The sequence below is a fragment of the Dromiciops gliroides genome, chromosome 2, assembly GCF_019393635.1.
Source record: "Dromiciops gliroides isolate mDroGli1 chromosome 2, mDroGli1.pri, whole genome shotgun sequence".
Taxonomy (NCBI): Eukaryota; Metazoa; Chordata; class Mammalia; order Microbiotheria; family Microbiotheriidae; genus Dromiciops; species Dromiciops gliroides.
Window position 1 is genome coordinate 581,570,657 of NC_057862.1, and position 14,488 is coordinate 581,585,144.

A 14,488-nucleotide genomic window follows, 5' to 3' on the forward strand; every position below is an offset into this window, starting at 1 on the left:
GGCTCCTCAATAGTCCATAAGCCTTAAGCTTGGTTCATTTGTCTTGAACCATATTTTCCAATATATTTCTCAGCATTTGCCCTTTTGCCTATGTTTAGGGTGAAAGAATATCAATTGTGTTGATTTGATTTAAATAATTTTCTCACATTGTTTCAATAAATTTCTCTTTCTCTTTACCTACTAAAAGAGATGGTCTTATATGAGCTGTAATCCTTGCTGAGGACTTTAACTTTTCCATTTTTGCCTTTGTATACCCAGCTTTGTATATGGTAAAAAAAAAAAAATACTAAATATTTGTTGCATTGGAAAAAAGAAAACAATATCATATCCTCTCCTCCTGCCCCCAGTTTTATCTTCTCCACTAAATACCCCTGGTTCTTTTCTACTGATTCTTATATGGTATTATCTCCAATCTCTTCCCCCCATCATCAATATCCTTCAAAGACTCTCAGGCTTATCAGTGCTACTCCTAGAATACGGTTACTGGAATGGACACAATATTCCAAATATGGTCCAGGTAAAGCAGAGTGGCACAGTCACCTCCCTGGGCCTAGACACTATACCTCTGCACCTACTGTATGATCTCATTAGGTTTTTTGACTGCTATATCACATTGTTGACTCATTGAGCTTTCAGTGTACTAAATTGTTTTTCGCTTGACCTGATAACACAACTGTATCTCCTCTTTCCTGTATTAACAGAGTTGGTCTTTTTAACCCACATATTTAATCTAACATTCTAGTCTGCTAAGATATTTTTTCACCTGATTCCCACCCAATTCATTAGTCATCCATCCCAATTTTGTGTCATATACCAATTTAATAAGCATGCCATTTATGTCTTTATTCTTTGGTAAAAATGTTAAATAGCACAGGCCAAGCACAAATCCCAGAGATAGCATACCACAGACTACTCCTTGGGTCTAGCCTTTCAACCCATTGTAAATCCAAATAACAGTACTTTTCTCTAACACACATTCTGTCTACAAGAATAGTTTGAGAGACTATGCCATATACTTTGCTAAAATTTACATTTATAACATTCCCCTAAACTAGAGGTAGCCAACACGCTTCATTAGTGTTACCCAGTGCTGCCCAAATCAAATTACAATATAATTGGGAAATACTTAACAAAATAAATAAAAATGCAGTAGAATATAGATAATGTTGATATGTGATTTTCTAAGTCAATATGTAGTCCACAGAGATCCTTATGTACAGGTTATTGGCCACCTTTTCTATTTGATTTTGACATTACTACTAAAGTATTAGTCTAACAGACATCACAAAAAGAAAGGATGTTAGTCTTGCCCATTCTTATCTTGATGAAGTCATGCTGGCTTTTTGTGGTCATTACTTTCTTTTCTAGATGCCCATTACTGATCTCATACATAATATACAATTAACATATAGTAGATGCTCAATAAAAAGTGTTCCAAGGGGCAGCTAGGTGGCGCTGTGGATAGAGCACTGGCCCTGGATTCAGAAGGACCTGAGTTCAAATTTGACCTCAGACACTTGACACTTACTAGCTGTGTGACCCTGGGCAAATCACTTAACCCCAATTGCCTCACCAAAAAAAAAAAAAAATAGTGTTCCAATGAACAATAAAAAAGCAAAAAAGATGGAGAAAATACAGGCTAGACAGGAAAAAGAAATAGCTAATAATCATATATTGTTGTAAAGTTTACAAAGCAACATAAATCTTATTTAGGAAATGGGAATAAAGATGGAAGAGGCAATGAAAAATAGTCAGGGGCCATGAATTTGTCAATAAGCTGGTGTAATAAAGCATTCATAACCTTTTTATTTTGACATTTCTTTTTTGCAGGGCAATGAGGGTTTGAACTCAGGTGCTCCTGAATCCAGGGCTGGTGCTTTATCCACTGCACTACCTAATATTTCTAAAACGTAAATTTTACTTTCCCATCCCACAATTATACTTGTTGATGCTGATACTGTTGGTATGGAACATAGAGCTGAATAATTTTGTCCATTTTGCACTGACTGCTGACCTAGGATGTTATCTCTTGCCATTAGAGTTCATCTGCAGGTGCAGAGAAGTATTTGGCTATCTACACATATACATAGACACAGACCCACAAGATAGGGGCTCCACTTGCTTGTGCTTTCAATTGCTACAGGAATGGAGGTATAGGGGTCTGTTTGCCTTCCTGAGAGGGCCATCTCTGCATCACTGACTCTCTTCTTCTCTGCTGAGAGTATCTACTACTCACTAATTTCTCCCCCACCCCACCCCACCCCCCTGCTCCCCACTGTTCCAGTCTCTCCTGGCTACTGCTGTAACTACCATCTCTGTTTAGTCTCTACTGCTTCTGGTATCCACTGATCACTTCTTTTTACTTTTCTCCTTTCTTATCTCCTCTGTTGCCTGCTGCCTTTCCCTAACATTTCAGCTTTCACATGAAAAGGCTACCCTTTATAAATGTCACCAGAAAAGCAATCACCTTCTGATTGGTGAACTGACCAGTCACAGAGTGTTAACTGTTGGTTCTCTTGCTTTCCCCAACTGTTTTAATTACTCCTTGATGCTTTTTCTTTTCAATCAGAAACAATTTCCATTTCCCCCCTCCCTTTACTTCTGGGTTCAGAGACATTCTAGCTGCTTACGGGTGCCAGAAAGTTGATCATTAGATAACCAGAGATTTATTATAATTGGTAGTCTTGAAGAAAGCCCCTTCAGTGGAAAAAAGTATTAAAATATATTAAATGACAAGAAAAAAGATGGTGAGTATGTGTGATTTAAGTAAAAATAGTTGGATGGAAGAAAATAAAAGATTGATATGGCCCCATAGCTAGAAAGCATATTGTCATTGAAGCACTGGACAGTTTTAGAGCAGTAGACTTTTTTAAACTGAAGATGCTTAACTCAGAATATATACCCTTGGATAAGTAATGATTGCTTGGGGGCATCTAGAGTAGCATCGTTAAAAAGCATCCCTTGATAAGCTTGGGCAAGCTCAGGCTTAGCAAAGATCTGTCCGTTAGCAAAAATAGCAAGGAGATGATGAACAACAGGTCAAATTTTAGTCTTGTCAAAGCTCCTTATTAACAGCATATTTATCGTCTCCACAACCTCGACAAGGTTGCTTATCCCTGCCTCACAATGGGAGAAGACTGAATACATGGGGAAACTACAGTTGGGAAACAAAGGGGGCCTTCCTGAGGGGACATGTGCATCTTTGGAAATATCCAGTAAGTGATATGGTAGCCTGATTCTGGGTAAGAGAAAGTGACAGAGCCCAGAGTCCCAGGTATGAGAACCTGAGGTGGCAGGAGGATGAAGAGGAACAGAGACTAGTGATACGGTTTAGAGATGGCTGTAAAGTGGGACAGTGGCCTGTTCTGACCAAGGTAAAGGTAAAGCTCTCCTCTACTTCCAGTGCAGTTTTCTGAGTGTCTGTAGTCTGAGCACCAAGCAAGTTAGGTCCAGAAAAGCTTGTCACTGATTTGTCTGTAAGGTGATGAGCTTTTTGTGGCCCTGGCAATGCTAGAGAGACCATCCACTAAGTTATAAAAGGAGGTTACAGTGCTCATCAGTGGAAGGAATCCTCCCCAGAGTACCAAAATAGCAAGCGGCACAGTCTCAGTGGGCAAAGGCTTGTTATGGATCATTATAAATGTTAAGTTTGGTGCATTCTTGGGGTATTCTCTGAGGGCCTCTTCATGGCCTCTACATTCAAGAGAATCCCAGAACATGCCACCTAAGAAATCTCCCAGATCGCAATGTTGAAAGCTAGTGCTGTTCTATGAGAAAAGCAGCAGTGCCCTCTTCAGGCCCCCAGTTCCATCTGTAGTTCTGGGCACTTTCTGTAACACCAAGTTCTTTGTATTTTTAGCTTAAATAGATGCAGTTAAAGGTGACGTAGACAGGATTCTCAGATGCTAGATGAATGACATTTTAAAACCAGTTTCCTTAGCTTTCAGCTGGAAGGGCATCTCATTTTTATACAGTGGCTGCTTCAAAAATAAAGGAGTTTAGATTGGGTTTAAGAGAAAAATTAAAGCTCCATTTTGTGTGCTTCGAACAGTAAAGATAACCATGTGCTTTTGAAAGACTAGTAGTCTTAAATATTTTCTTTCTTGCAAACTTAACAAACATTTCAATAAAAAAGAAAAACTGAAAAGAGGATTGTATATGATACTATGAACATCTGTTATATACCATTTGAGGGGTTTTAAGTGTATATTAAATTTAGCACATTAATAGCAAATCTGTGTCCCATTTCTGAATTTCCTTCTGCTCACTTCTATGTATTTTAAAAATATTTCTTTGAAACCTTTTTTTTGTATCACTGTCACTATCTGCCAACTCTCCACCCCCAAATAGAACCCTTCCCTCATAACAAAAAATATAGCTGAGCAAAACAAATCAATATTGAAAATACGTATTTTCGGGGGCAGCTAGGTGGCACAGTAGACAAAGCACCGGACCTGGATTCAGGAGGACCTGAGTTCAAATCCAACCTCAGACACTTAACACTTCCTAGCTGTGTGACCCTGGGCAAGTCACTTAACCCTCATTGCCCCACCAAAAAAAAAAAAAATAGAATAAAAAATAATTTTAAAAAAAGAAAAAGAAAATACATATTTTCATGTCTCTTGATTAGAACTTCTCTATCAAAAAATGTGAATCATACTTCATCTTTTGAAGTCATGATCAATCATTGCATTGATCAGAGTTCTGAGTCAGTCTTTCAGAAAATGTTTTTCTTTGCATTATTTTGGTCATTGTGTAAAATGTTCCATTGATTCTGCTTATGTCTTTCTGCATCAGCTCTCTTACCTGTGTTCCCAGGTATCTCTAAATTTGCCTATTCATCACTTCTTAAAGCAAAGTAATATTCCATTTCATTCATATACCATAATTCATTCAGCCATTCACCAATTGATGGGCACTCATTTTTTCTAGGTTTTTGTTGAAAATATTTTGTGTGTATAGGTTCTTTCCCTCTGAGTTTGAACTCTGACAATTTTTTTCTGCATTAACTAAGAGAAACTAATTTCATATCAATTCAGTCAGTAATAGCTAGATTTATATACAGTATAAAGTAAAATGAAAGTCAATTCTTTTTTTTCCTCTCCTTTATATTTTTTACTTGGAGTTCTCTTAGTAGTTACAAATTTTAAAAATACTACTAAATCTATAGTAAGGTTAAAAAAAAAGAAAGAAAATCTGTTCCAGAAAGAAAAAGATAAAGATTTTATAGTCAATTTTTATATTCTTACCATTCAGAATGGCATCTCTGGCATAATCTCAAAAATTAATAAGTTCTAGGGGCAGCTAGGTGGTGAAGTGGATAGAGCACCAGCCCTGGAGTCAGAAGGACCTGAGTTCAAATCCAGCCTCAGACACTTAACACTTACTAGCTGTGTGACCCTGGGCAAGTCACTTAACCCCAATTGCCTCACTAAAAAAAAAAAAATTTAATAAGTTCTTCAAATCTCTCTTTTAAAGAACAATGCTTAGAAATATTGATATTTTTAACCCCTGACCCTTACCTAAAGGTCTTGGGTCTATATGGATCAGGCTTAGTCTTGGGAATTTGTACGTATCACTCTTTTCAGCTCATTCCCCTGCCTGTAGAAGGCGAAAGCTCTTAGAGTTGCTAAAGAGTTAGCCCTTTCTAAGTAAACCTCTCCTCTCTACCACATTTATAATACTGTCCTGGCATAGCTCCTTTGTTGTTGTTTGCCCTTCATCCCTGAAGAAGACCAATGACATCAGCAGGGTGATGTCTTGACGTGCAGTGAATTAGATTTAAGTGAGGCAGAGCTGTGCAAAGTCATCAGCCTCAATCTCTTTTCCAGGGTCATCAAAGTCCAGTGGCAACACATAGGTCTAGACCATAAGCAATGACCATGGATGTAGTGGGAGACTTTGGTCTTTTTAAACTAAGGTCTCAATTTGTCTGAGGAAGGCTAGGTGAGAATTGAGACAAAAGATGACCTAGTTTGACTTCCCAAAAGAATCAATTAGGGAGAAGACCCTCAGGCTTTCTCACCAGAGCAGAAACAGTTGCTTCTTGCACTCACTCCAAGCCATCAAAACCCAAACAGTAAGCAAGTGAGCCTCAGCCAGGGACTTGTTGTTGGCCAGAACACATGTTGATTGATTGAAGGAGGAAGGATGATTCTGGGGTCTTGGCCCTTGAGAAGATGGGAGGCGGTGAAATCAGAAGCATAAACATAGGGAATAGATTTTCCTGGAGGGAAAACCAGCTATAGTAATAGGTCACACCACCTACAGTTTCTCCTACAGAGATTATTCCAGCTTGGTTCAATTTATTTAATTCTTTAGTTTCGTGTTTATTTCTCCAGCATCTAGGACAGTGCCTGGCACTTAGTAAATACTTAATAAATTCTTGTCCATTGATTACTCTGTATAAAACTCAATGCCAGGATTCTGGGAGGGATAGAAAAAGATGTAAGATATAATTATCTAAGGATATTGTGGAAATAACCATCTATGAAATGGTTGGATAACAGTGGTCTAGAAAGTAAGATGTGGATCAGGTTTAGTCTTGGGAGGAATTCATCCAAAGGACTCATGATGAAAAATGCTATCCATATCCAAGGAGGGAAATTATGAACTCTGAGTGCTGATTGAAGCATAATTTTTTTCACTTTATTTTTCTTCCTTTTTTTCCAACGTGGCTTATATGGAAATGTTTTACATGACTTCATATGTATAATAGGTATCATATTGCTTGCCTTCTCAGTGGGTGGGGGAGGGGCTGAAGGGAAGGAGAGAATTTGGAACTCAAAATTTTAAAAAGAATATTTAAAAAATTTAAGAGTTATGGAAACTAAGAGAATAGTAAATGTATCCTTTATATTAACAGTACATAGAAATTGCATCGTAATACTTTCTTGTCTTAAAAAGAATTGGAACTCCCATTGCTGTGGCTCGAAAAGTCATGGATAATTCTGTTCATAGTCTGCTTGTGGGAGATGGGGCCATAGCTTTTGCAAGAGAAGAAGGTTTCATCGTAGAAGAAAATGAACATATGCTAAGTAAGCACGGTGCAGATGCTTATCAGGTAATGAACTTGACTTATGATTTGGACTTTGGATTCATGACCAAATGCATTTTTACATTGAATTTAAAAGTATTTATTAAGACCAGTCACCCACTTGTTAGGTTACCTCAAGCTGAGAAAAAGTAGTTGGGATATTACAACTGTTTTATCCTTTGTCATAACATTAATCAGTTAAATACTTGGTAAGTGGCTAGTATGTATGAGATAGTCCCTGACCTCAAGAAGTTTACAGTCTAATGGGAAGAGTTTCATCTGGTTTCTTCTTTGTATGATTTAAAATAATAATAAAAATGAGCATTTTATAGTGTTTTAAGGTTGCAAAGTATATACATATATTATCTCATTTGGTCCTACTGTTTGCTTATTTTCTGACTACAGGAATATTTGGGGAAAAGGGCAAGCCAGGCTGGGCATGATACCCTAGGTAATTAATTCATTTATTAAGGTTATTTTTATACTTTAATGGTAAAAAGCAGCGATATGGTCAGTCATATTAAATTATAAATGTTACTTACAGGTAAAAAAAGTTATATTTCCTACACTTTGTAACTTCATGATTAGCAGTAATTTTCAAACAAAGAGAATACAGCCAAGACTATCAACCTGATACATGTATAACTTTGGGTTTACGTCTTCATATAATGTTAGATGCACTAGAAATTATGATATGATATTTGTACCGTTTCTTTAAAGTTTGAGTCAACCAGCAACTTTGTTTGGTTTCCTTAATGTTTATAGTCAATCATCACTGATAATTAAGGTCTTTGGGGCAGCTAGGTGGCATAGTGGATAGAGCACTGGTCCTGGCTGGACCTGAGTTCAAATATGACCTCAGACACTTGACTTACTGTATGACCCTGGGTAAGTCACTTAATCATCATTGCCCTGCAAAAAAAAAAGAAAGAAAAAAAGATAATTAAGGTCTTTGGAGAGGGTGAGATACTTTCTGAGTTTTCTTTAAAACATAGACCCATTTGAACCTTTCTGGTCTTACACTTGACTCCTCTCTGGTATTCTACAATCTAGCAACACTGCTTTTTTCTATTTTTAGCCCTAAATGCTATCTGCCAACTATGTTCTTTTCTACTGGCTGTCATCCATGCCTGGAATGCTCTCTCTCCTAACCTCTGCCTCATGGATTCACTTACTTCCTTCAAGACTCAGCTCAGATCCCACTTTCTTCTGCAAGAGGCATTTCCCAGGACTTCCCACTGCTAGCACCTTTGATCTGACTCTGGGATCACCTCCCATTCACACAGTACATATCTGCATTTACATAATTGTTTACATGTGGTCTCACCCATTTGAGCTCTTTGAGGGCAGGGCCCACTTTTTTTTTTTTAAACATTCTTGAATTCCCCAATGTTTTGCACATAGTATATGCTGGGTAAATGCTTGTTAATTGGTTGATGAACAAAATTTGTCATAAAATGACCATGTAAAAATTGTTTTGATATTTAGATATTTATAAACCTTTATATTAAATCACACATTAATTTCTTAGTGATATATTCCTTAACAATCATATATCTCTGATGTTATTTTGAGACTTTCTGAGTAGAAACATTTCAAACTCCACCATTGTGAAAACATAGTATACCCTTATTCATATCACATTCATCACACTTCCTATTATAATTATGTATAGCTACATTTTGTAAATATTTCCTGTAAATTCTTTATGAGGAAATAAATTTAAACATACAGATTATATGGGGATTTTTCTACTTAAATGTGCAATTCATCTACATTTTTTTTTTCGGTAAGGCAATTGGGGTTAAGTGACTTACCCAGGGTCACACAGCTAGTAAGTGTTAAGTGTCTGAGGCCAGATTTGAACTCAGGTACTCCTGAATCCAGGGCCGGTGCTTTATCCACTGCGCCACCTAGCTGCCCCAATTCATCTACATTTTAAAAAATAAAATGTATCATTTTATAACACAACACATGAAAACCTAAAAATTCTGACCTTTTTTTTAGCCACCTAAATAATTTGCTATTCCAGATTAGTCTTCTGGATCTGTGAGATAGTACTTCTATCTTCTAAATAATCATAAAATCAAAAGTTGATTTTCTGATGGACATTAATGAAGTCCTAAATAACTGAGCTTCATTCCTATCAGCAATGAAATTCTAGACTTGCAGCTAATACATATTTTCAGAGAAAGGGTTGAGTAATTGAGATATATTTTCCTTTGGAAATGACAGCTTTTAAGCCAGTCGCATTAGTTGGGTAGATGGTCATCTACAAATTCAGAAGGATGTCAGATGTGAATCCGATATCATTGTCAGAATAATTAATGCTGCTAAAGTTGTGATTTCATTTCTTTTTACATTTTCCATTTAGGTCTCATTGCCTTGGATACTCATGGAAACATAACTGTTGGTAAGAAAGAAAGAAATGTATTATTTTGTCTCTGTAAAAAAGAATAAAATGAAAATTTGGGAAGAGAACAGAATGTATAATCTTCTCTATAGTTTGAAGGACAAACTTTAAATAAAATTTCAACTTTATCTCCACAGGTGTATCTACGTCAGGGTCTCCCTTTAAGTATCCTGGAAGAGTGGGGGATTCTCCCTTGCCAGGGTGTGGTCTATATGCAGATTATCTGGTAAATTTTCTTTATTATGCTTTATTAATCCTGATGTTTTTGGTGAGCATGGGGAGGAAATCTCAAAACCTACCCGTACCTTAGCCTCCTGCCCTTGACCAGTGTCACAGAGTTAGGGAGAATGTCAGAAGACAGGGCTTGAAGGAAAAGTACAATGGGGTGTACCTCCCGGGAACTCTTTTGTTATCGCAAAAATGAAGGGACAGGGTTATATGGCCTTTGAGGTCCCTTCCATTCCTAAATCTGTGATCCCATGATCATCCTCCCTTATCTTTGCCTATAACGAGTGTGATTCTGCATACAAGTACAGAAAAAGTAGGTGGCATTTGCACCGCTTCATAGATGTGGGACAGTGAAAAAGTTTAACAGTTGGGGGCTGCTAAGGATGCTAATGTCTATTCTTCTCAGAAGTACTACTACATAAGGCAAGTTAATAAAAAGTATTATAATTTTAAGAATAAATCCTGGGGGCAGCTAGGCGGCGCAATGGATAAAGCACTGACCCTGGATTCAGGAGGGGCTGAGTTCAAATCCAGCCCCAGACACTTGACACTAGCTGTGTGACCCTGGGCAAGTCACTTAACCCTCATTGCGGGGGGCGGGGGGGGGGGCCGCCAAAAAAAAGAATAAATCCTGAATCTGCATGTGCCCAGCAGAACGCAGTGTTGTTCCTGGATTGCACTTCTTACAGGATCTCCCTTATACATCTTTAGGCTCTCTCTGGTCACCATTTACAATAGTAGGATCACTAGCAGGAGCCAGAATTGGCCAGAAACCCAGAAGTGTTGGTCTTCTTCATCCTTGTATTTTCTTCCCCCTTCAATTAGCTGCATTAACCTGTGATTGGCCAGGCCTTGAGTCCACCAATACTGAGTGGTAGGAGGATCATATTGTAGTTCCTACCACTCAACTATAAGCTCTTGCTGTGCCTCTGGTAGCCCCCAATCTTTTTTATGTAATAGATGCTTAGTGAATGCTTTTTCACACTTCCTTTGACCTTCTGCTTTTCCCTCTTAATTCTAGACAATCGACATAAGAGTAGATCAAGCCCTGATCTCTAGCATTTGCTAGTTGTAAATATTCACACCCAAAATTGAACCATTGGCTCTGGAGCCAAGTACATGCCTGAGCCCAAGTCCTGAATCTGACATGTACTGGGCTGTTTAAGCCTAAAATCACTCAACTCCTTTTTAGGGCCCCCCCCCAAGACTTCAAGTTGCAAATCACTCTTCACTGCAAGTTGCCCAAATCAGTGAAATCACAGGTTCTAAAATAATAATAATAATAATAATAATAATAATAATAATAATAATATAATGGGCAGCTAGGTGGCGCAGTGAATAGAGCACTGGCCCTAGATTCAGGAGGACCTAAGTTCAAATCCAGCCTCAGACGCTTAACACTTTCTAGCTGTGTGACCCTGGGCAAGTCACTTAACCCCAATTGCCTCACCAAAAATAACAATAATAATAATAATAATAGAGTCATAGAACTGCAGAGCGGAAAGGGATTTTTGAGATATCCACCATTTGGTCCAGTGGTCCATTTAGAGACGAGGTAACTGAGGCTAATGAGTGTAAGGTATTTGCCCAAGATCCCAGAGCTTGGAGTAGATGACCTGAGTCCTGAACCTGGTTCACCTGACTCCCAGCCAGTTCTTTATTTTATGCTCTATGTATTTTCTTTATTGAAATACCCAAGAAAGAAAACTTAGATCAGGCTTTTCATGCAGTGGAAACTTTCTCCCTCAAAATTCAAGTTTATTTTCATAGTTTCTTATATCATTTGTTCTTCTGCCTATATTATCCTCATGATCATCAAGCAACAGTATTTCAAGTAAATGTCTAAATATGCATGGAACTGCTTCAGTAAAGAGAAATTAAAATCTGAAAATGGCATGTCTTCCTTTTTCCTTTTTTTAAGGAATTTCAGCAACATATTAACATCACAGATTATTCTTCATTTTAGGTTGCAAAGACATGAGAATTTTTTTAAAAGTAATGATCTTATGCTTCCAAATTTAGTAGAAAATTTAAGAATTCAGTGTTTCTGGCCCTCAGCTGAAACTCTTCTACACTAGCAGAAATTCTCATTGAGCTACTTGGTGAAGGTCTATATTTCCTAAGCCATCTTGTATCCTCTGCAAATGCCTGCTTTCATTTCTTCCTTTGAAACTCTAACTTCCTTATCAGTCTTTAACTCTCAACTAGTTTTAAGAGACGAGTACCTTAACTCTATTCTTCCAAGCTGTTTCATCATCTTGAAATTGGTTTTTTTGAAGTTTTAAGGTATTCAGTCATATGTAATGTTGGAGATTGGAAGTCTAAAAACCTACAGGGCAAAAAAGATATCTGAACTAATATTTATATTTTCCAAAGCAAATTTTCTTCTATTTTAAGAAATCATAATTTAAAGGGTAGCTTAAAAAAAAGTATTAGTCTACTAAATTTCAACATCTTTATTATACAGAGAGTAAATATTATTTAAAAACATGGTAAAATATCTGTATATAACATGCTTTCTATTCTGTTTTATCGGTTTGTTTTTATGCTGACTCTTCAATCTCTAGGATTTTGTTTTTAAATATTGTCTGAATGTGTTCTTGCTGATATACTTCTTAAACTTAATAATTTCACCACAGTAAAATTATCAAAATAGTTTTCTGCTTAATCAAAAAATAATTTAATTTTCTTTCTCTTAACTTTAGGTTGGGGCAGCAGCAGGTATGTAAATATTTACAGAAATTAAAATTAAAGAACATTAATTTCTGAATTAGATGAAAATGATCAATGTATATAATATCTCTAGAGCTAAACAGCCATAAGGACCCAAAGTATTTATAATAATAATAATAATATCCAGTCACCACTGTAGTGAGAAGATCAATTAATCAACAGTCATTTATTAAGCATTTATACATGCCAGGCGCTGGTATAAGGGAACAAGGCAAGAACCTTCTGTTCTTTTGGAGGAGACAAAATGTACATATATACACGTATAAGGATGGACAGGTATTTTTAAATAAGTATATGATCCTTTTAGAGAAGAAACACTAGCAGTTGGGGGTGGGGGGAATCAGGAAATACTTCAGTAGAGTTAAGGTAGGAAATGGTGCTTAAGTTGAGCCTTCAAGGAAATGAGGAATTCTGAGAGGCCAAAACTGAAGAGAGAGTGAATTACTGGCATGGAGAACAGCCCATGCACTGAGGTAACCCATGTTTTGTCCTGTATGAGAAACAAGAAAGCCCATCTGGTTGGACCATAGGCTATGTGGAGAGAAGTAATATGTGATAAGGCTAGAAAGGTATCTTGGAGTTGAGTTTTAAATGGCAAACAGAAGAGATGGGTTTTTATCCTAGAAGTCATAAGGAGTCACTGGAGTTTATTGAACCAAGAAATGAAATGGTCAAACATATTTTAAGAATGTCACTTTGAAAAGTATGTGGAAGATAGATTGGAAAGTGAGACATTTGAGTCAGGGAGACAAATTCAGAGACTATTGCAGGAGTCCAGGCAAGAAGGCAATCAGTCAGTGAGCATTATTAAGTACCTGCTATGTGCTAGGCACCAAGAAGTGATGAGGAATTGAGATGATATATACTTATTGTCTGACTGGTCAAGAGATGTTGTGGAGGTAGGATCAACAGAATTTGGCAACTGATTGGATGTGTGGGGGACAAGAGTGAAGAGTCAAGGACAACTCAAAGATAAATTGAATGTATGCATACAGATTTCTTTATGATATTAATTATTCAAAGATGTTTTCCATTACTGAGATGGTTACCATACTTTTGCAAAGTTTTAGAATAAACTCAGAACAGATTTTCTCTAAGGCAATCTAGTCAGTTAGATACCTTCTACCTCAAGACAAAGCTAGAAAAAATTGCCGGAAGGTGGCCTCAGAAGGGTATCTCTCCACCCCCATCCCACCGGCCACATACATCCAATTCACTCTGCCACTGAGGTAATCTCCCTTACTTAGACAACCCAACAAAAAAACATTACCAAAGCCATGATTATGAAGAAGTTTTAAAAAATAATTTGTAGTCTTTCCTTAGCTTTTCTTTCCAGGAGTCTTCATCCAAGTTTGTGAATACCCACCCACCTGCCTGATATTAAGAGAAGCCCCTAGAGCCCCCTATAAGGCTTCTCCCAGACCAGACCAGCTGACTCCTTCCAGAGCAACTGTCCAAATCCTTCAGAAAATCTTCCCCTCTTCTCCACCCATTCTGTGCCTCTGATGAGTAAGCCCTCTGCTCACCATTATCCACTTTTGTTTGGACAGGTCCTCCAGCTTCCCCAGTGAGTTGTATGCAATAAGTCCGTTACCACGAAGAGGTGTGCTGGTCAGAGGCCTTTCTTGTGCTAGAACCAGCCCTAAGCTGGGGATACCTTCAAAATGTTACACTAAACTTGGCCCAACTCTGCACGAAAGATTCCTGTGGAATTACAAATTATTACCACTTCAGTTTTTTTAATGTATGTTCTCCTTCTCCATTCTTGTCCTGCTTGCTTTTGCCCTATCCTTTTATTTCCATCATTCAGGATATTTGGATTCTAGTCCTGACTTTACCATTTTCTGAATTTGGAGTTTGTAACCTTTCTGGGTCCTTGTTCCACTGTCTGTAAAATGAAGGGATTAAGTTTCCATCCAGGTCTGAAATTCAGTTGTTCTTTTTCTTTAAAATGCCCAAATAAATATATATCGCTTTTTAGTGAGGCAATTGGGGTTAAGTGACTTGCCCAGGGTCACACAGCTAGTAAGTGTTAAGTGTCTGAGGCCGGATTTGAACTCAGGTCCTCCTGATTCTAG

General features: G+C 37.5%; 1 protein-coding gene across 1 annotated transcript in view; it reads left to right on the plus strand.

Moving 5' to 3' along the window:
- LOC122740012 (N(4)-(Beta-N-acetylglucosaminyl)-L-asparaginase-like) overlaps positions 1 to 14,488 on the plus strand; it is a 61,034-nt gene that overhangs the window by 29,843 nt on the left and 16,703 nt on the right. Inside the window, exons 3-7 of the mRNA XM_043981782.1 lie at positions 6,907 to 7,063; positions 7,442 to 7,487; positions 9,411 to 9,449; positions 9,587 to 9,675; positions 12,383 to 12,398. Of these exons, the coding sequence (XP_043837717.1) occupies positions 6,907 to 7,063; positions 7,442 to 7,487; positions 9,411 to 9,449; positions 9,587 to 9,675; positions 12,383 to 12,398 (347 nt within the window). The remainder of the gene's footprint in view (positions 1 to 6,906; positions 7,064 to 7,441; positions 7,488 to 9,410; positions 9,450 to 9,586; positions 9,676 to 12,382; positions 12,399 to 14,488) is intronic.